The following is a 21,704-nucleotide window of genomic DNA, read 5'->3' on the forward strand; positions in this document are numbered from 1 at the left end:
TAGTTCAATACTTTTTCCCTGTGTCACTCCATTTTATTACACATAACTTAATTTCTTAACTTATTTGTTTTATTTGCATGTATGGATTACTTGGGTTGTTACCGACATCTGGTGAAAATTTCATGTCAACAGAACATTTAGAAATATATTTAATGGGAAAAATTATGACGTGTTACTTATGTTATCCGCTGTATGTTACATGCATAGTGCACACATACTTTTTAGCTGTTGCGAAGCAATTATGTATTCAAAAAAATAGCCTACTTACTCGAGATAGCCTATATGTGGTTTTGGACACAGCCAAAGTCTATCCCTTACAGCCTCGTATTCATCTGTTAAATTCAATATGCGTCCTTCGGTGGAAATGTTTCGCCTAAAACTTTTTCATTCTTGTGTGTCTATGTAGAAATTAATTCAAAAGTCCTCAAACATCGTAATATCTTTTTACTTGCTAGTAAAAAAGGTTTATAAATGGGTCTTTTATAGCTAATGTATACATTAAAAACTAACAATTCAATAAGGTGCCTAAAGGGTGGTTTTAGGGTCTTAAAACATATTGGCTATCGATGAGGCCACGTGTTCTTATGTGTGGGTTGGCAGCACGTTGTTAAATACAAGTTATTCTTGTTTAATTAATATGTTTTCTGATATAATATTCTAAATAAGTTGATATGAGCACAGCGACAGTTCGAAAAGCTGCAAACTTCCTCAGGGACGTACCCTTTGCGGGGGCACGCGGTGTTTTCCGCTGTCTCGATCCTCCCACGTTCAGGAGGGAGAATACGAGCTACCCGTCTGACACGTGCGTTACGTCTCAGGGATCCCCAAATCGCTATCCAGAATTGGTCATGAGGACGTAGACTACCGGTTGTACGCATTTGCGTGCTCTCGGCGCACTTAAGAGATTTCAAATCGAGTTACACTTTTATTGATTTCAGGAGGCTGATCAATCCTCTGCTGCTTTGACTGCTTCCCATTGACGTCTGTCTGAATAACTAAACGCATCTCCTCGAGAATGATTCAGCGACGCGATCCGCAGAGAGCTTGTCGACGTTCTGCGCGTTATATGATTCAAATCGGTTTATTACAACGGCCGAATGGCGGTAGAGATTTCTGCCGCATCAAACACAAGTAATTAGACTGCGATGTTCCGTTCTTGCTGGAGAAAAGGGCGTCCGCACTGAAACGCTAGACTGTGGTAATCAAAGGGTGAACGGCGCGCGATGAATCACGACTCACGCGCTCACGCAACAGGATAATACATATCAATCCAGATTTTTTATTTTCATTACACTTTATACATTATACAGTATGGATAGCTATATTTTCATAATATGTTTAATGAAATTAAAAGAACAACTAAACTGACACGATATATTGCTGTTCAAGATGCTCTTATAGGGGAGACTGAGGGGTACTGTATTACGTTACATACATTGTTTAACCATCTGTAACAGGTGTTTTGTGCTAAGTGTCTCAAACTTTAATATAATATTTCCACACACACACACACACACACACACACACACACACACACACACACACACACACACACACACACACACATATATATATAGCCTACATATAAAATGAATAGGGGAATGGGGAATGGCAAAGTAATCATGAACAAGTTTTTGCTCAAAGTAGAAATGTTGAAGAAGTGAATTCGATGTAGTGCCACAAATGAACACATCTTATGATTTTTTCAGTAAGTGTTACAGGTGGTAAAAACAGCCCTCTTTGTACTTCATACTAATAGCATATATATATATATATATATATATATATATATATATATATATATATATATATATATATATATATATATATATATATATATATATAAGATGTGTTCATTTGTGGCACTACATCGAATTCACTTCTTCAACATTTCTATTTTGAGCAAAAACTTGTTTAAGATTACTTTGCCATTCCCCATTCCCCTATTCATTTTAAACATTTTAAGTATTCAAAAGACTTAAAACTCTAAACCATAACAGCATGTGTTTGTTTTTCTGCCATAGTTTTGGTAAATGTGGCCTATACACGGTCATATTGTGTGCAATCTTGGGTCCAGCAGAAGTACGTTGGAAAGTGCTATAACTTGATCAGTCATAATATTTCAATGAAATTTACTCAAATAGGTGAGAAGGTTGTGTGGATGTTATATAATTGTTAAAACAAGAACCTAATGATTCAGATGATAGTTGTAATTAAAACATCTAAAATTATAGCCTACGTAAAGGTTTTTTTTTTTTTTGATGTTATATATTGGTTTAAAGAAGGGAACCTGATGATTCAGATGATAGTTCTGTCTTTTAACATCCATTAATTTCATGACAGATGAAATTATACTTTATAGCCTACTTGTATCATTTTAAACTGATGGTGTTAGAGGCTTTCCTGGTCTCCCCTACCTCAAAATCAGACCAGTTTTTAATCATCATAAATGTATTTAGATACATTTTCAATCTTGAGAGTTTAACTGGAAGGTTCAGAAGAAGTAACAAGGATACACAGTTTATATATAATCATTCTGTGCTCGTTTAACTGAGCATTATGAGAACCCAAACTCTCCTTGGTCTTTATAAATAGCAGCCCCGTCAATGACGTAGTGCACGCGCGCAGTTGAGTAGGTGATGCTTTTTAGTGAATGAGTCCCCCTCCCTCTCCAGCTTACTAGTACTATCAGATCTCTATAAAAAGCGCACGGTAGATGGAAAAGCGCTTGAGAGCTGCTTGTTTCTACCAGGAAAAAGAAGACAAGACGAGTGTAGACAGTGGCCCATATGTAGACACTCGGGCGAGAAAGAACTTCTCATTACGCAGTAGCTACGCCGAGCCATCCTACTGGAGCGCAAACATCTAATAGACGAGGTACTAGAAACCGGACAGCCGTCAGAAAATCGACTGCATTTTGACAAGGACTCCTATATTTCAAGGTAAGAGTGATTTGACACTGTTTGGTTGAAAATTGCATCGTGACAGCCTGTTTGTTCATGTAGAAATGACCTGAAGGTTGGCAAATACCGAAGTCCTAGAAGTTATTTATTTCCCAGACAATAATTTTTATGCGTGTTTATTAAAAGATGTACGGCATATTGCAGACGACCTGAAACTTGCTGCAGTGTGACTCACTTTTTTCGCACGTGGGCAGCATGAAGACCCTTCAAAGAGAACAGTCTGTTGGACAATGCAGTTGGTTCCGAAAAAGCTTGCTTTCACTTGTTAAACCAAGGAATATGATTTTAAAAAAGAGTATACATTTGTGAAGCTTGGATTTGTATTATTACTCAGTATACAGCAACCTCATTGTGCATCGACTTTTCGGGAACGACAAACAGACATGTTAAAATTTTTGGCACGTGTATGTGTTTGTATATCGTGAAATAAGTCTATGACTGAATATCGCTCTAAGTGAAGCATCTAATTTATAATGCCATCCCAACCTTCGCTGTAAACTCCAATGAACGTGTGACACCGGGAGATTTCCGGTGGAGATGACTGTCGTCGTTGTTGCCAGGTCCTGGCAAAGAAAAAAAAAAAGGATTTCTTCTGCCGTTCATCTGAAGAGGAGCTGAAACGCTCCCTCTGCTCCCCTAAAGTCTTCGTTTAAACAGATAGCGACATAGGCCTATTTCACACGACGAATCAGTCAATTATGTATTCTAAGCCTAAAAACAACACATTTCTAAGTGGAAAAACAAGGACTAAGTCGCTTATAACAGCTAGACATGGCAACACTCCCGCTCTCCTTTCTTTCCTGTTGATGCTACCTCCACTAGCCATCGTTTTATTTTTGCCGTTATAGTCAACGAAGTCGTTTTTTTGTTTTACCTCCCTCATTCCTCCCCTCTTGAGTGTAGGCTATGAATTTTCTTCCTACCTAACGTTTCCGTTCACCTTTTTTTCTACACAGATTCTGTGACGTGTATTCAGGCGTTGAAGTCAGGTCTGCGTCACTCTTGCGCACTTTGCAGATGATTCGTAGTCACCTACTGTAACCCTTTAAAGAGACAGCGCGCTCTGCTACGAACACACACACACACACAAGCGACTGCAGCACAATCATTTTATTTTTCGCGGGGGTGTTAAAGAAGGGAGTGGGCGTCCGATTTCATTCATTGGTGATACCGTTATTCATTCTCTGTAAATTAATGAATGTACAACTGAATCAGCATAGCCAACGACACTACTGACCAATATTTTAAGATGAAATAAGTACACAAAATTATTTTAATTCTTAAAGAAACAGTGCACCCCAAAATTAAAATCCTGTCATTATTTATTACTCACCCTCATTTTTTTTTTTTTTTTAATTTGTGTCTATGAGGGTGTCAGTTAATTATATTCTGCCTAACTTCTCCTTTTCATTTAAGGGTGAACAATTTATTTACTTCACCACCTTGAAGCTTATTTGAGTAGGCTTTACAAGAAAATACCATTTCAGTCTTTCTAATTCAATATTTCACATTCAATTCAATGTGTTACTTGCCATTTCTTTGTAATTATTTGTGAAATTTCTGAGTGAAAATTGTTTATACACCACTTTTCTTTTAAAGTAATAGTGCATTATGAAGCACATTTTAAAAAAATAAATAGTAATAGCTTAATCAGTCATATATTTAACCAAAATGCTGTGAAATATGTAGGATTACTACATTTATTAAAAAGGTCATTCATTAGAATAAAGAAGAGTAAAGCTGTGTTTTCAGCACCATGGACAGCGGTTATTACTCTCAAGTCTACATCTTCCTTTCAGAACTAAATGCATTTAAGCAGTCTAACACTGGGCTGCCAGTAAGTATCGGGAAGTATATGGCAAATAAAACATAATCGAAAACTTTCAGGAAATGGAACGACTTTCAAGGGGTTCAAGCCTGCATCTACGTCACTGACCCGGCAGCGAGGCTCACGGGAATCAATGTTCCCGAGAACATTCTGCTTGGGTAAACCAATGCCCTTTTTAATGAAATAACCCCTGTTATGCATCAGATTCATGGCCATATTCAATAAGTATCATATTACAGCAATATCTCATTCATCTAGATACATTTGTTTGAGTTCTGCTGTGTTTTCTGTAACACTTCTCTTTAATTGCAGTAGCTGTTCTGTCTCTCCATGTGAGCTGAATTCTTCTCCGTGTTGCCCAGCATGAGTCTTTACCAGTATGCCAGCACTTCATGACCTTGGCTCTAGACTGCTTACTGCTTATGGAGTCCAACAGTACAGTAACAGTCTACAGTCATGGCTACTGAAGTCTGGCTCCAGCATCACTAATAGAGAAGCGTATTATCTGTATAACTTAGGTTGTGATTGAAAGGTAAGGCTGTTGAAATGCGCATGCACGCATTCATCAGAAATACTCGGCTGTGACGGCAAACAGTTGTGTGTATCTGAGCCTGTATTGGGGGAGTCCTGTGCTATGGAGGCATGGCGTTTCATCGAAACAAGCCAATAGGATCGCACTATTTCCAGTTACCATGCCAACAACCCCTCATCCCTACCTCTGCTGTCTCCATGGTAACCGTGGCTTTAGATTGTTACTGTAGCGTTGGCACGTGGTAACAGTCTACAGCCATGGTCGCCAAGGGGCAGGTGTTGTATCGTCAACTGGAAGCATCAGAAATGATTGCGTGAAACCAGAATGCATGTGAAACTGTAACACGCTGAGGATTTTCTAAGAAGCACTTACAGAATGATTTGATTTTAGAAAGTAGGTCAAAGTCTGAATTGGTTTATTTATATCTTTCCCTTCTTCTGAAACTCTGTTAAAAGACTCTTTCTGTTGATGTGAAAGTAAGCATGTTTTTCTCAGACTGACGCATCAACGCTACACTGTGATTATTGATTTGAGACCGAAAACTTTATTCTTTGCACAACATAGGCTACATTTAAAACTTCAATACAGATTGTAATTAAATCATGTACTGTACCAGAATATACAATTATTTCTCTCTGATGTTTTCCTGATGATTCAGTTTGTCCCCTGATGGCCAAGTGATTCATTCTAATGTGGAGTGCCAATGACTGCTCCTTTTTTTCCAAGCAATTTCCTGTGGAACAGGGAGAAGCAGTTTCAATTAGGATAGAGTGACGGAATATGTTGAATGTGTAACTGATGAAAGCCGTACATTTTCTTTTTACCGATGGCGGTGACATCTGGGACAGCAGGTGTTTCAGTCAATTCAGTGAGTAATTAATACATATTAGCAGGGATGTGTTGTTTAAATGTATTTTGATCTGCAGCAATTTTCAGTGGTGTGCAATAGGATATGACCCAAATAAAAAAAAATAAAAAATTCATATTCAAGTTTAGCAGTCACACATCGCCCTCTGGAGGAGAGAGTTTGTAGTTGTGGAAAACAATCTGTGGCTACGGTTGTGTGGTACCATTGATGTAATAAAAATAAATTATATTTAGAAATGTTTATATGAAAATTTGAGTAAATAAAATCTCAACAACCAAAAACAATGTCCTCTGTTTTGTTTTTAATATTTTCAATTATGCTAGTTTTTAATAATTAAATATATATTTTTTAGCCAGGGCTATCTACAGTGCATTTAAAAAAATTTTTTGGATCATGGATTCAAGTAAAAAAAAAAAAAAAAAAAAGAAGAAGAAGAAAAAAAGGTTAATGAATCTAAACCATGATGATTTTTTTATATTTAGCAGACAACAATAAATAAAGGCACTTCCTACACATAATTTTTTTTTTTTTAATTTTTTTTAATTTTCTCTATTGTTTTCTAGCTTCAGTAAAACTTATTGAATATTGGTGCCTTTTTTGTATAACAAACTTGTCACATTCCTTAATTTTTATAGCAGTTGTTTAAATTAATTAAATATTTTTGCCCAGGGTTATTTACATTTAAAGCAACTTTGGATCATGGATCCAAGTTTAAAAAATGCATCTAAATCATGTTGATCATTACATTTTTTATAATTTGGCAGACAGCAATAAATATAGCCACTTCCTATACATACATTAAATTAAAAAATATATATATATTTTTTCTAGCTTCTGAAATATGTTGCCTTTTGTATTATGAACTTGTGACGGTCCTAAATATTTAAATTGATGGCCTTTTTTTATTTAATTTTTTTTTTTTTAATTAAATAATATATTTTTGCCAAGGGTTATCTACATTTTTAAGCATTTTTGGATCCAAGCATTATGGGTCTCCATTTGAATTTTTGTTTTATTTTATTTTTTTCCAGAGTTTAAAAAAAAAAAAAAAAAAAAAAAAAATAATGCATCTAGTCTAAACCATGTTGAGCATTACATTTCATAATTTAGCAGAAAATTGTCAATAATGGCCCATTCTTGATTTAAAAAGGTTCTCTATTCTTCTATGTTTTAATATCTATACTATTAAAGTTTACTTTTGAATCTTTCTGAAAATTGTTGCCATATGTTCGCTAAACTTGTGACATTACTTATTTGTTGCTGAAAGATTAAAATTAAATGTTGATCTTCCAAAACAAAGTGAATACTTTGAAAAAAAGATGAGAAGTCGATAAAGACTCTTTTCCCTACAAGTAAGAGACCATGTGCTGATACTTGAACCTCAGCACATAAACTCTTACTGTTCAGGGCTAAGGGCATCGTGCATGGATGGACACACACACACACACACACACACACACACACACACACACACACACACACACACACACACACACACACACACACACACACACACACACACACACACACACACACACACACACACACACAAACACACTGATTCACAGCCACTCTAAGAATTATTAATCATACATTCAGCCTCTAAAAGAAGATAAACTTGGCAGTGTCAGACCTTGAAGCAGAAAAGCAGAAAAAATAATGCACGACATAATCAGCAACATGTTTTGCCCTAATAAAAGTTTAAATTCTGTATTTTTTTTAAAATAAAATAAAAAAAAAACTTTAAAAGGACAAAGACAAATTGACAAGAGACATTAAAAGCATTGATTAGAAATGTGAAGTATAGTCTGTGATTTATCAGTTCCACTTCTGACTCAAACGTGCCCCTGTAACAACTAGACGCACAAGAAGGAACAGCCAAACCACAAGAATTTGAAGGTTTTTGTCCAGATCAAAGCATTTCCTCTTCACCAAAATCTTGTAGGTCTCACCAATGATAACACAGAGAGTTCCTGCAGCTCAGAAAGAAAGAAAGAAAGAAAAAGAAAGAAAGACAGAAAGAAAGAAAGAAAAAGAAAAAGAAGACTTGAGTTTGGGAAGTTGAGAAGTCAGGAAACGAACTTTGGCTTATGATACGCACTGTCCACATAAACAGGAAAACCATGAAGTGGCAGGACCGTGTGTTTGGATCAGGCTGGAAATAAATAATAAGTAACTCAAACCATACTCTGCTGGATGAATTCCTGAATTCCTGGTTATAAAACAGCCTGGCCCTCTAAAAGAAAAAAAGCCCTAATCATCTCCTCACTTCAGAACATTAAACAGTTTTCAATGGAAAAATTCTTTGTTCGTTATCCTGTCTTACTCTTGTCTTGTCTGTAAATATGGACCATGTGCTTCATCACACCGACATCCGGGTGACATCATAGTTATACTTTAGGTTAAATAACCTTGGCAAAGTCCCTCCACCTGCTTTGTCACTGCTGAGATCTGATTGGTCAGTTCGGCCACACCAGCAAAACGGTGTCTTCGCAGTAACCTCTTCACCACAACAAAATTTCCTGGAATTAACCTTCATCTGCACTTCTGAGAAACCTCATAAGTACCTTTCAGTCTTCTTCAAATATTAAACGTTTTTCATCCACTCTAAAGCAACATTTCAGTCAGATTCATCGATTATAATGGCTTAAGCTAGCCTGTTAATAAATACATATATATATATATATATATATATATATATATATATATATATATATATATATATATATATATATATAAATAACATACATACATATATATATATATATATATATATATATATATATATATATATATATATATATATATGTATATAAACACAAACACAACAAAAATAATATTAATGAAATGAAACCATGTTTGTCTGTACAATACAATACATACATGACTCCAACATGTGACAAACTAGATACCCAAAATCATCACTGCTCCAAATTCATCACTCCTCCAAATTCTCCCATAAAGATGTAGGTGTAAAAATTCCAGTATGAAAGCAAAAATAAATGCGAAAGTCCAGAAATAGTGTGATATAGTCCATTAAATCAGATTTCAGGATGAGAGAACACAAAAGATTGTTTAACAGCGCAGGATGAATCTTCTGAGTCCTACTACTCTTATAAAAACATGTTGTAGCTCCGCCCATATTCTCAAAACCACACCTTCCCCATTCCTCAAAAAAAACAAAAAAAAAAACACCTCCTGTTACTTTTAACACAGGTTGCTGGCATCATCCCGCCTTCTACTATAGCCCACCAGAGTCAAAATATAGCCTGATACACCACTCACGTCTATCTTTTTCAGACATTTCTTACACAACTCTCCCTCTCACCCCTGACCACTGCTGTTGTGTAAGACCATGGATTCCTGAGGCCGGGAGTCACGGAGCTGTTGTAAAACTTACTGGCAAGAGGGAGTTTCTGTGTTTCTCCTCTTCTCTTGTCTTCCATTTATCAAAACCATGTGTTTGAGTGGAGAAAGAGACACGTGGCACTGAGAAGGAGAGAACAGAAAAACAAAAAGAGAGGGGAAAAACAAACGAAGGGGGGGGGAAAGCTGTAAAATGTTATAATTGACTTGGTATTGTAGCAAAATGTGTTAATAATGAAAATGTTTATGCATATTTATATAGAATATTTATAATTATATAAAACTAAAGGATGAAATGATGACAGAAAAATGCCAGAAAGGAGGAAAAAAGACAAAGGAGCAGATAGATCTCACATAGAACAATAAATGAAAAAATAAATAAATATATATATATAGCATTTACTTTTGGTTCCCCCTGAGAAACTCTGCATTTGCTCGCACATAATTTGAGAGAATACAAAAGGTTTGCGAGTGAATGTGAAGTTTCACAGTGGAATGCAAAAATTTTGTGAGAGAACATTAATGCTTTTTGAGCAAATGCTAAATTTCTTGGGGAACGAAAAAAAGAAAATATAATTTTTCCTCCTATCTGATCTCATCCGAGCATTTCACTCTAATTCATCTTATTTTAGTGGATTCAGCTAGCCTAGTATACTTTTTTTCTGTGTGAAAAGTTTCTCAGGGCAGAGCAAAAGCATTGAGATATAATATTTCCTAATCTCACTTTCCCTCTATCACCATGTCCCTTTAGGGGCTCTGTAAAAACCTTTTTATAGATTGTTTATTCTAGTAAACAAACTCTAGCAAACAAACTGGACCAACTGGACCAGAAAAATACAGATTGTTAGCAGAGAGAAGCTGCACTACGATTACTTACACAGAAAATAGTTGCCTCGGGGCATTTTCAAGATGGCCGCAGAGTGAAGTGACTTATGAAACCACAAATGTGTCGTAATAAAGCAAGCAGGGTGAATTTTGAGTTTTTGTTAACTTTATTTAATATACATTTATTAGATACAGTGCAAACTGCTTATAAATTAAATCACAGCCTAATGTCTGAGCTGTTGTACAGAGCTGTTTTATAACCATTTACAAGAATAAGAGAGGGATGGAGCCAGGGAGAGTGGGAAAAAAAGTGAGAGATCAGGTCATTTAAAGGCAAGGGAAGGTGCGGGGAGGCTCTGGCTACACTGGAAAGAATGAGTGAGACTAGAGGAGTGCTTCCCACAAACATCTGGAAATCATCATCACGAATGTAATCCTGGGCCGCCAAACTCCCTTTAAGCTACACGAGAACACAGAGTTCCCAATCTGCCTGTGAGCGTGCACAAACACAAACACTGAAAGAGAAATCAAAATGATAAACAGCTGCAGGGTAAAGACACTCACTGTCGCCCCCGCTGGAAACTGAAGGTACTGCAGGTGTTAGCACTAAACTCAAATTACTCAGAAAATCCACCCACATGAATCACATCAAGTTCTTCCCCCAGAACAGTATTCAAACAACCTAAGGACATAACAGCTCCACTAACACACTATTTTGTATAGAATAATTAATATAAGCACTTTTATATATTATATCAACATCATGTTAACATGTTAAAATGTATCAAATGCAATACACCAGGCTTTTGATGAACGTTTATTTGTATTTATTTCATCATTGGATTTTATGTTTTGACCCCAGCAATATAAACTACAGTCTTGATCATAAAACTAAGCATTTAATATCATCTTAATAAGACATGGATCACTGATAGATATAGAGTGACAACTGGAGTTTAAATGCATTTTAAATTAGTCTGCTTATGCTGTTATAAAAATAATACAAGCTATTAGAACCTCAACATTATTTTGGTCATATAAATATCAGCAACTGCCTCAAATTGCATTTTTTTTTTTTTGCAAATTTTGGGCCTCTGAATAATAAAATGTATTTTCAAGTATAAGCCCCATACTCACCTACATCATACTAAGCAATTAAAGCACGATGTATCAGATATGATACTCTACAAAAACTTTCAACTTTTTTTTGTCTAAAGGTTCAAAAACTTTGTAATTAAAAAGGCATCTGTAATTATTATTATTTGTTTTACAAGTTTATTTAATAAACTCCAAGTACAAATATATTTAATGTTATATTTAATATATAATCATATATTACATTTACATTTAGCAGATGCTTTTATCCAAAGCAACTTACAAATGAGGACAATAAAAGCTATAATAACCAACAAAAGAGCAATGATATGCAAGTGCTGTGACAAGTCTTGGTTAGTCTAATGCAGTAGACAGCAAGGTTTTATTATTTTTTGTTTTTAAATAAAAAGTAAACAAGTAAACGGAATAGAAAAATAATGGAGAATGCTAGTGTTAGAGGGTCAGTTTTTTTTAAATAATTAAAAAGAAAAGTTGAAAGAATATAAAAACAGAGTACGCTATGTTAGAGTGTCATTTTTTTAATAATTAAAAAGACAAAAGAATAGAAAAAGAATAGAGAATGCTTAGAGGGCCATTTTTCATAATAAATGAAAAGAAAACAAGTAAATACAGATAACTCTAGGGTCAAGTTTTTTAAATAAAAAAGAAAAACACGTAGTTAGAATAGAAATAGAATAGGTAGGTATTTAATGAATATTATTTTCTTTGGCAAACAACACCATGCTACAGAGCCTAGCTTGTTTTGAACCCCAAAATATCCTTCAAACAGACTCCGCACTGCAAACTGCAAAAAGTCTTTATTCAATTAACCATTTCCCTGAGAACAGTGTAAAACATCTTTTTACTGACTGTTCAATTTCCAAGGCTTTTATAATGTAGCAATATTTCAAGTGGCACATTTAATGTAGAGCTGATTTATTCCAGGAACTCTCAGATACTCTTTTATCATCTCACTGAAACTTCTTGAGGAAGTCTTGGTATGTCTGCCTGTGAGAAGATGCCGCTGGAACAAAGTGTCCACCGGGATGAATGAGGATTTGAGCTCCATCAAACACTGGCAGCAGATCTCAGCTCATCTCCTCTGGAATTACACGGTCATCCTGTCCAAACACATGCAGAGAGGGGACTGTTATCGCCGGTCCTTCGTAAAAGCATCGATGCTGGGAACAGCAGCTGTGGAATCCAGCAACCAGGATGGCAAAGTGGAAATTAAAAGCAGGCTCTAGTTTTTGTTCTTGCAGGGCACACAGCATAGCCACCAGGGCGGCACCTTGACTAAAGCCCAGGATGCCATCGAAGGGGCCAAGATCCTTCACTGCAGTTTTCACATATCTCGGCCAAGTACTGTCCCATCCTAACAAACCATACATCAATGGAAAGCTTATTTATTCAGCTTTCAGATGCTGTATAAATCTCAATTTCAAAAAATTGACTCTTATGACTGGTTTTGTGGTCCACTATGACACTAATGTATGAAATAGGTTTACAAGTTTGAATGTAGCATGATACTAGGCAGCCAGCAAGGTTTTGAGGGATAGCAAACATTATCAGTTTTAAACTCACTTTGGTTTTAAACTTGGTGTGGTGCACTGTCTCGACATAAATGCTTCTTTAACGCCAGACAAGTAACATGATTAAAACATCAGTAACCAAAAATAACTATGTAAACACCAAAACGCAAGTATTATTCAGATTTTATTACATGTATTGCAAGTGGCGAATAGTGAATATAGCTACTGTAAATAATGTATAAGGTTAAGGTTGCTCTGAGACGAAGCTCACGCAGCCCCTCCAGGAGAAATCAATACGTGCAACACTAAACTCAGCATCCTGAGGTAAATAATCTAAATAAGTTTTTATATTTATAATACAGTTAGTAAGGCAACATCACACAACGTTTTCACCACTATGACTGTTTAATTGTTCTATAAACAGCCCACTGGCTCACTAATTAGCTACTGGAACCTAATGGCATTTTAATTTAGTTGAAAAGTATCATTTCCACAATCATTTCTTGTTTAAAAAATATTTAAAAGAAACTTATGATATTATTTAATGCAGTTGTATTTTTCAGTGTAAATTAATTAATTTGATAACGTAGCCTATAGATCACATTATAATTGAATTTTATCATTTAATCAAATGTAAGAATTTGAAATGAAAGTATTAAAAAGAATAGTATAAAGAGTAGTATGGGGGATAAAATATAAAGCCCTTGGATAAAATATAAAAAACAGCAGATTTATATGTCACAGCTGATAGAAAACTGATGTCAACTGAAATCATATTTGCAAAAAACAACACACACACACACACACACACACACACACACACACACACACACACACACACACACACACACACACACACACACACACACACACACATCACATCCCAATTTAACTCCTGACTGCATTACCCATAAGGCTTTGGGGATAGGTTGCGTCGGGGTATGCGACCCGAGCAGAGGGGGTTGAGAAATTGGAGTTATAATAGTTTTGCACGTGAGACTGAGTTAAGCTGTCGAACTGTTGTTCTCAATAAAACCTCATGAGTATGTGGACATCGTGTGAGTGCTTCTGTGACATACACTAGCTCCAATTGTTTCTTTATTTTTTTTTGCGTAATGCTCCTGTCTTCTCTCTAGAAGAGCTCCCATTCTGTCGATAACCTTAAATACAGAGAATTCGAAGAGGAATTGCAGCTTTGGACATTAGTAATAATAATATTATTAATAGTCTATCACAACTGTAACTTTTTAATTTTTTTAACGCGAAACGTTACTGCTAAAGCGCGCGCGCGTACACACACACACACACACACACACACACACACACACAAGCAAACAGGGACAAGCTGAAGTAACACTACAGTTATATTGTGCTGTGTTGTTTAATAATTAAAAGAACATCCGAAATGCTAAAAAGAAACTAAACTTGACATGTTTCCTTCTTGTGCGACTGGTTTGTTACCGTGTTAAAACATAGCGAATCAAGAGTTCCGCCCAGGCGATATTATCCGCAAATTCTTTACAAAACTCCCAGAACAAACTAACACTGATGCTAATTTATAACATGCGTCGTGATGTTTTTGATCTTTAAAAGTTTCATAAATCTTCAGGTGTGCGTTCCAAAAATTGCACATTATCGTTTCCCACAAGTAGAAACAGAAATGTACTTCCCAATTTAAACGCCAGGGGGCAAGCGTTCCCTGTAAAAATGTGCGGTGTTCCTAGCCTCTCATAAGCAAACCAATGTCTCTTAAAAATGATTGCAACGAATTGTTTTACCCATTAAATTTAATTCTCAATAAACGCATTATTTCAAGGCTCTCTATGCCTTGAGTATAATGGGAGCACATTGACAGCAGACAGTGACGAAAGCAGACATAAAAAAGTTATATTTAAATATAAATTTATGTCTAAACAGGAAAGTATCACTGCATTTAATTAGAAAAAATGGTGTATGAATACAAATGCTATAATTTCTGAATAATTAAAGCAATGGAAAAGATAATTATGCGAAATGATTTGGGGTTCTGTGTTTTCCATATTAACAAATGTTTGTATAAGAAGACATAAAAAAAAACATGCCTGTAAGCTTTCAAAGAACGTAAATAACCGCACAAAAAGTTTAACATAAATCTGTATGCATTCAATATTTCATGCTATCCTGCAGGGGAAAGTTCTTAATTTGGTTAGATGATTATATCTCTCTGTTGATCTCAGTGAGTTTTCTGGATGATTGTGCCTCCTGAGCACTTGACAATTAATCTAAAAATGAGCAGGAACCCTGGAGGCCTGATGCCTCTAATGCTTATACTCTTACGCACCATAAAGTTTATCTGTATAATATTGCTGATCCTAGTTCCAGCCAGAAGGATAGACAGCACAGTAGACAGATAGAACAATAGACAATAGACCGAACAATGGATAGATAGATAGAAAGATAGATATTGGTTGTTTCTTACCAAGTACATAAACATTATCTTTTTCATAAATGTTTATTATTTGTTAGTGAGTGCATCTCATCCTGAAATGAATGAATATTTGTTCCATGTGCTGTGGAGAATGCAGGCAGCAGAAACCAGCACCAAGCATATGCTTCAAGCTATAATTAAGGGAGGTTTTCAGGCAATCCAGCATGTTAACTTAAATGAATATCTGTACGAGAAAAAGAGGTTTAATTAATGAGAGTCTCTCTGTCTAATTTAATGTCTTGTCTGTGCATATTGAGTATATGCTAACCAAATTCCCAGCCGTTCCCTACGGACACTCTATACTTCACTCTCCACATTAACAGATTTACTTAAACACATCCAAAGCTATATTCCCAGTGCGGAGAATTTCATTGCACATTAAATGCTTCGTTGTGCTCCTTCAAGGGACTTCCTGCATCAACCAACATCTCGTTTGCACCCGTTCATTACCTTTTAGTTTCTCTGTCCTCTGTCTGAACTGGTGTTCTCTTTAATATTCACCATGATCAACCAGTGAGATGAGTCACAAATGAGACCAAATAAATAAAACAGGCCCTAAGGCCAGCCTTCCTTTCAATGCTGTTTAAGTGATTTATTCTTGAATGCGGCTTGTTAGCGGCAGGTGAGGGTGCTCCATTCTCACCCTTTGCAGCAGGAAGTAACCCCTGCAGGAACGTCAGTGCGGAATACAGATGAGATGAAGGATATATCCACAGAAACACACACGAAACTGGAGCGTGAGCACATTTGCGCCACAATTGCTCACAAACAAGCACACGCAAGGTCATTTAACAAGTGGACCGCTGGATCAGAATGACACGGATTGCATCAGTATTGGGATGAGTAACTGTGTCAGCGGCACCCATAAAATTTAGTAAACAAACAACAACAGGCGCTTTACAGAAACAGTGTGCAAAATGAAACTATTAAAAATAAGTGTAAGGGAACAGAGAGCCTAATTTTTAAAAAATGTTGTTTGTGCACCTCAGAACAAAACAAAATTTATATGTGCTGTCTTTTATACAAGGTTTGCAATTTTTGCAACCCTGTTACAAAAGTTGATATATATATATATATATAATTTATATTTTTCTTTATCAGAGCAACTTTGGCAACAAAGAAAATAAAATATTTTTAATTATTTTTAATATAAATATAACAGTTTATCATACAGTATACAGTTTAAAAGAATATCAGTTATCAACTAATTAAATAAAAAAAGATATTCTTAATCAGAACAGATTGGAAGAGACTCAGCATTACATCACTTGCTCACCAATGGATCCTCTGCAGTGAATGGGTGCCGTCAGAATGAGAGTCCAAACAGCTGATAAAAACATCACAATAATCCACAACATGACTCCAGTCCATTGTTTTTAACTTCAAACTGCCACTTCCAACCTTTATCCTTTATCTATAATATTGCTTTCTTCAGTGAAAAAGTTGTCTCTTCTGAATCAAGAGAGACATATGCACAGATCTAGCAGCGTTTACAAGCAAAACAGCCAAAAGCTGTTTTAAACAAATATGTCAAATATGTCCCTTTTTCAATGAAGGAAGCATTATTATAGACTCATATTTTGGCCAGAAGGGACAGGTTAAAGTTTAAAATCCAACAGCGCATGCCTAAATGACACACATGTGAACTTTGAATAGCTTTGAATATCACATATCATGATGCTCCACTCATATCAAGTTATAAACTGGTCATTCCCTTACAATATTGACACATTAATGCAGTTAAAGTGCATTATAAGAAATGTAGGAATATCATATATCAGGTAATGTGTCAGTAGAGATAAAGGCTCTATAGAGAAGGACATTATAGAACTGCATGCAGGTAAGGAAAGTATAACAATAGGTTGTATTAATATCCCAGTTCAAGGCTGTGAAACTGTTATTTTACAATAGTGATATATCATAGATCATAACCAGCAAATCTGTCATTTGTATGTTGTTGTAACTGCATAAGCGCACTGCAATCACAAAGCCTCTTTATCATAAACTGAAGTCATATCATCTCTGAGCTTTAAAGCGTGGATGCAATCTCTTTCAGCAGGCAGCATGCAACCTGTAATATTCTGCTCACAAAAAGCTGGGATTTGCTTCTGCTTCTTGCTTGTTTGCATTGTAGCCATCTTTTTGGGTGGGATGTGCTGATTCCCATTCCCTGCAGCTATTCTGACCAAATATTTATGCCTCTGCTGAGTGACCTCTGTGTTTGCTTCATACCAGCTCAGTTCAGAAAGCTTTAGTGCAGCTTATCAGTAGCGTTTCACACAATAAAATTTGTGCCACAGACCATCGATAAACATAATAAAAGCATTCAGACCACAACATTGTGGTTTTCTGTTGTAAGTGCATTACCGTAAATGTGTTTCCTGTTTTGCTGTCTGTAATATTTAATAGCATGCCACAAATGTCCATAGAGTTTACCCCTAAAATGAACTATTTAAAGCAACTAGTTCTGGAGTTACATCTTGCTGTTTTCTTACATCTTCTGTTTTTTTTATTTATTTATTTTTTATTGTTATTATTTCTGCCACAGACTAAGAATAAAGATCTATTCATCTAACAATTCTGTCATTTTTACTCTAAATTCCAAATTTGCAATTCTGCCCCCACCCCCACAACAGAATAAAAAAATAAAAAAGGTAATTGTGACTTTATCTTATTATTTTGACTTCTTTTCTTCTCTGTCTCTCACAATTCTGACTTTTCTTCTTAAAATGTGTGAGTTTATATTTCGCAATTCAGAAAAAGTCGGAATTGTGAGATATAAACTTAGAATTTTGAGAATTTTTTTTTCTCCCATGTCCCAAAAGTGCCATAATTTGTTTATCTTAAATATTATTTATACATTTATAAATACTATTTCAATTTATAGGACCAGTTCACACCAAAATGAAAACAGCATTATTTACTCACCCTTGTGTCGTTCCAAACCTCGTATGATCTTTATTCCTCTCTGGGACACAAAAGGAAAAATAAATTATGCAGTTGTACTGGTACATAACAAATCATTCTGAATTGATTCACTGATTCACAGATCATTAGACACTTTTTTAATGGATCAACTGATTCATCAAAAAAGAATTCATTTAAAAGAACATACGATAACCATTAATATGTATGCAGATAACTCCCTGCTTGAGCATTTGAATAGTGTAACTCTGTCTGAATACATGGCAAGTGTGTTACACTGATAATTAGGACCATTTTAAAGTCTTCCCAGAGGACATGGCAATTAGCGCTAACCATTACATGGCTATTTATAGTGTAATATTCTGTCTGCATTAAAGAATGGCTGCTAAACTGGCAGTAAAGAAGAAAGGTGAAAAGGTTAAATGAATGAGATATTTTATTAATATATATTTTTTATGACATTGCAATCCAGAGAGGGCAAAGACAGGTCAGAATGGATAAATGATCAATTTCGCAAGTAATTTTATTTGAGGTTTCTCTTCGTAAGCTTCGCTTATGTTCCAGAACGTTATGTGGTCATGAAATTGTAATGTGAGAGACAGTAAAGATCAGAATCATTGAACTGATCAAATGTTCAGACATGTGAACAGAAGAGCAGAAATCAGTTTGGCTTGATCCAGGATAAATTTCTAACTAGAATTTGATTCAGTGGCTTAAATTTAGTTTTTCATCTTGGCTTGGGTCCCTACCTGAATTTAGTACATGCAAAGATCTTACCAATGTGACATTTAGCCGAGACCAGTATTGGAGCACAAACATCCTGGAGACTTTAAAGTCAACATTAGGGATGCATGATATTAAAATTCCTGCTACAAAGCTGATAATTATGAAGTATATGAGAGGAAATGACCATGAACATGAACAATTAAATAAAATCAGTTGATAATTGTGTTATTTTAGTATCAATGAGATTGTAGTTAGCTTTATTAATTTTGTTGTGTTTTTGTAATTGTTTTATGTAAAAATATATAGTTTATATTCATTTTTATTACAGTTTTAGTTTATTTTAGTATATCAAGTGAAACTATATATATATATATATAGGAAATGAGGTCAGCTGCCCACTGCTGAGAAGATGTATAGTCTGCAGAGAGTGAGCAGGTGTCAGATATCCAGAGGTCAATAGATGTGAAATGTTCTGCAATGAAGAGACGTTGAACTTGCATTCAAATTCCAGTTCTCTTCAACTGCTGCATCGTGAGCATGTGCCCACTTACACACACACTAACACACGTTTCTTCCCTCTCATCAACTTCATCTGCATATATGTACACAGACAGTCTGGACTGACTGTCACTTCCCATTAGGGTCAGTCTCTCTCCCTCTCTGCCCTCTATTTCCATTCACACCTGGCTAAAACATCTTATTGCTGGCACCTCTGGATAAAACCTCAGTTATAAGTTATACCATTACTTATTATAATAGCTTATTTGAAATTGACAAGTCTCTTTATCAATACTGGTACAACCTTTCTGACTGGAATTAACATCATTTTTGACCAGATACCCAAAGGACACGCAGGACTTGAAAGCGGTTATTGGACAATATTCAATATTCATTTGATTGGTTATAGGATAATATTCAAGAATTGTTTTATTTATCAATAATATAAATAATAATAACAACAATAAATCATGCTTATAATGTATTTAAACAATAATTATTTAAAAACAATTACATGGAACTTTATATCAGATATATTAGGGTCAGTAAGGCTAATGTAATGATGCATTAAAGTGATCCAAAGTAAAAGTTAAAACATTCACATTTTTTATTAAGCAGCACAACTGTTTTTAACATTGATAAAAAATAAGAAATATTTCTTGAGCAGCAAATCAGCATATTAGAATGATTTCTGAAGGATCATGTGACACTGAAGACTGAAGTAATGATGCTGAAAATTCAGCTTTGCTGTCACAGAAGTAAATTACATTTTAAAATATACACAAAAAGAAAACCGTGTTTTATTTGAAATCTATTCAGATTTTTAAAAAAAATCTACAACTTTAATACTGAAAATTATATAAGAGATTTCATATTTCCAAAGTGCAGCTGAGAACACAAATATGCTACAATGTATGAGCTTTAAATGAAGAGAAATATGCCTAACATATGTCAGAGAGTTTCCAAGACTTCCCAGACTTCTGAAATATGAACATTTAAGTGGATGACTAGGGCATAACTAATTCACATGCACTTAGCTGAGGAGAGAGAGAAAAAAGTCTGAATCAAGAGAAGGATTACGGCTGGTACTCAGTGATCCAAATACTTGAATTATTTAAAGAAGTGGAATCTTCATTAATATATTATTGTATATGCCTTAGTGCGGACAAGCTAGGAGAAGTAAAGGAGAGAGAGAGAGAGTGGAGTGAGCGAGAGGGGTTTGATTATTGACAGTGCAGTTGTTAATACACAGAGAAAGAGAGTGTGAGAGAGTGATCAGAAAGGCAATAAATACTTTTATCTCTTCCACTGTTTATTTTCTTTCACAAGACAGAGTAAAGTATCCTTACTTGACTCTCCTCAACTGCAGTGACTGCATTCATCTCATACCGGACAACACAGAGCTTTTCTGGGAAAACAGAGAGGCGGATCAGAAAAGAGAGCATTTTAAAATGTCAGGAAGAAAATAGGAGGAGAGAAAGAGGAACTGGATTGTGAGGTGTAACAAATGAGGTATTAGGCCTACAGGCAGATAAACAGATTGACCACAAAACCATGTTATAGTTTCTCCTGCACATTACATGCAAAACATTACACAGTTTTAATTATAAGCAGAGGCAGAATCATGAGATTCCCCGATGACTCTTACTGAAGCATTCAAGTCAATACGTAGCCTACAAGTTCATACTTTAGTTAAGGAATTTGTTGCATTTGTATAATCAATCACATCAACCTCTACACTCTCCATACAAACTCTCAAAGCAGAATATTAAAATTTCCTACTCTCTTTTCACATGTAAAATTGATCCAGAAGTTTCTTTTGGCACAGTGAGCTTATAAGAGCGGAGGAAGTAGAGAATGTAATTTGCTGTACCATCTGCTCTGCTGTATGTTTATGTGGGGTGTAACTGAGTGTTAACAGGAACAGGGCAGATGCTACACTTAGGAGTAAACAAGAATAAACAAGACCAGTAATAAAAAAGATGTGTCAAGGTTTACGCTTTATCAGGCAATTAATTTAATTTAATTAATGTTTAACAAAAGTAAATTCTTTCATTGTATGGTGATCCGAAAGAACGT

General features: G+C 35.3%; 1 protein-coding gene, 1 long non-coding RNA gene and 1 pseudogene across 4 annotated transcripts in view; all 3 read right to left on the reverse strand.

Annotated features, from left to right (window-relative positions):
• LOC109090840 (telomerase-binding protein EST1A-like) overlaps positions 1 to 6,486 on the reverse strand; it is a 31,943-nt gene extending 25,457 nt beyond the window's left edge. For 2 of the 3 annotated variants that reach the window (XM_042732938.1, XM_042732939.1), the window contains exon 1: positions 5,937 to 6,485. Coding sequence is in view for 1 of the 3 variants with exons in the window: in XM_042732936.1 (XP_042588870.1) it covers positions 5,937 to 6,162 (226 nt within the window). In the remaining 2 variants the exon portion in view is untranslated. Of the gene's footprint in view, positions 1 to 5,936 lie in introns of all 3 variants that reach the window. The other variant, XM_042732936.1, reaches the window with a different exon arrangement.
• Positions 6,487 to 6,799: 313 nt separating this feature from the next.
• LOC122138730 lies at positions 6,800 to 9,912 on the reverse strand. The gene is made up of 2 exons (XR_006155757.1): positions 9,075 to 9,912; positions 6,800 to 8,164 (listed from the first exon to the last, which is right to left on the reverse strand). It is a non-coding gene; the product is annotated as an uncharacterized LOC122138730 (long non-coding RNA).
• A 2,274-nt stretch (positions 9,913 to 12,186) lies between these two features.
• LOC109097615 lies at positions 12,187 to 14,212 on the reverse strand (annotated as a pseudogene).
• Positions 14,213 to 21,704: the final 7,492 nt, after the last annotated feature.

This window comes from Cyprinus carpio, chromosome B10 (assembly GCF_018340385.1).
Source record: "Cyprinus carpio isolate SPL01 chromosome B10, ASM1834038v1, whole genome shotgun sequence".
NCBI lineage: Eukaryota > Metazoa > Chordata > Actinopteri > Cypriniformes > Cyprinidae > Cyprinus > Cyprinus carpio.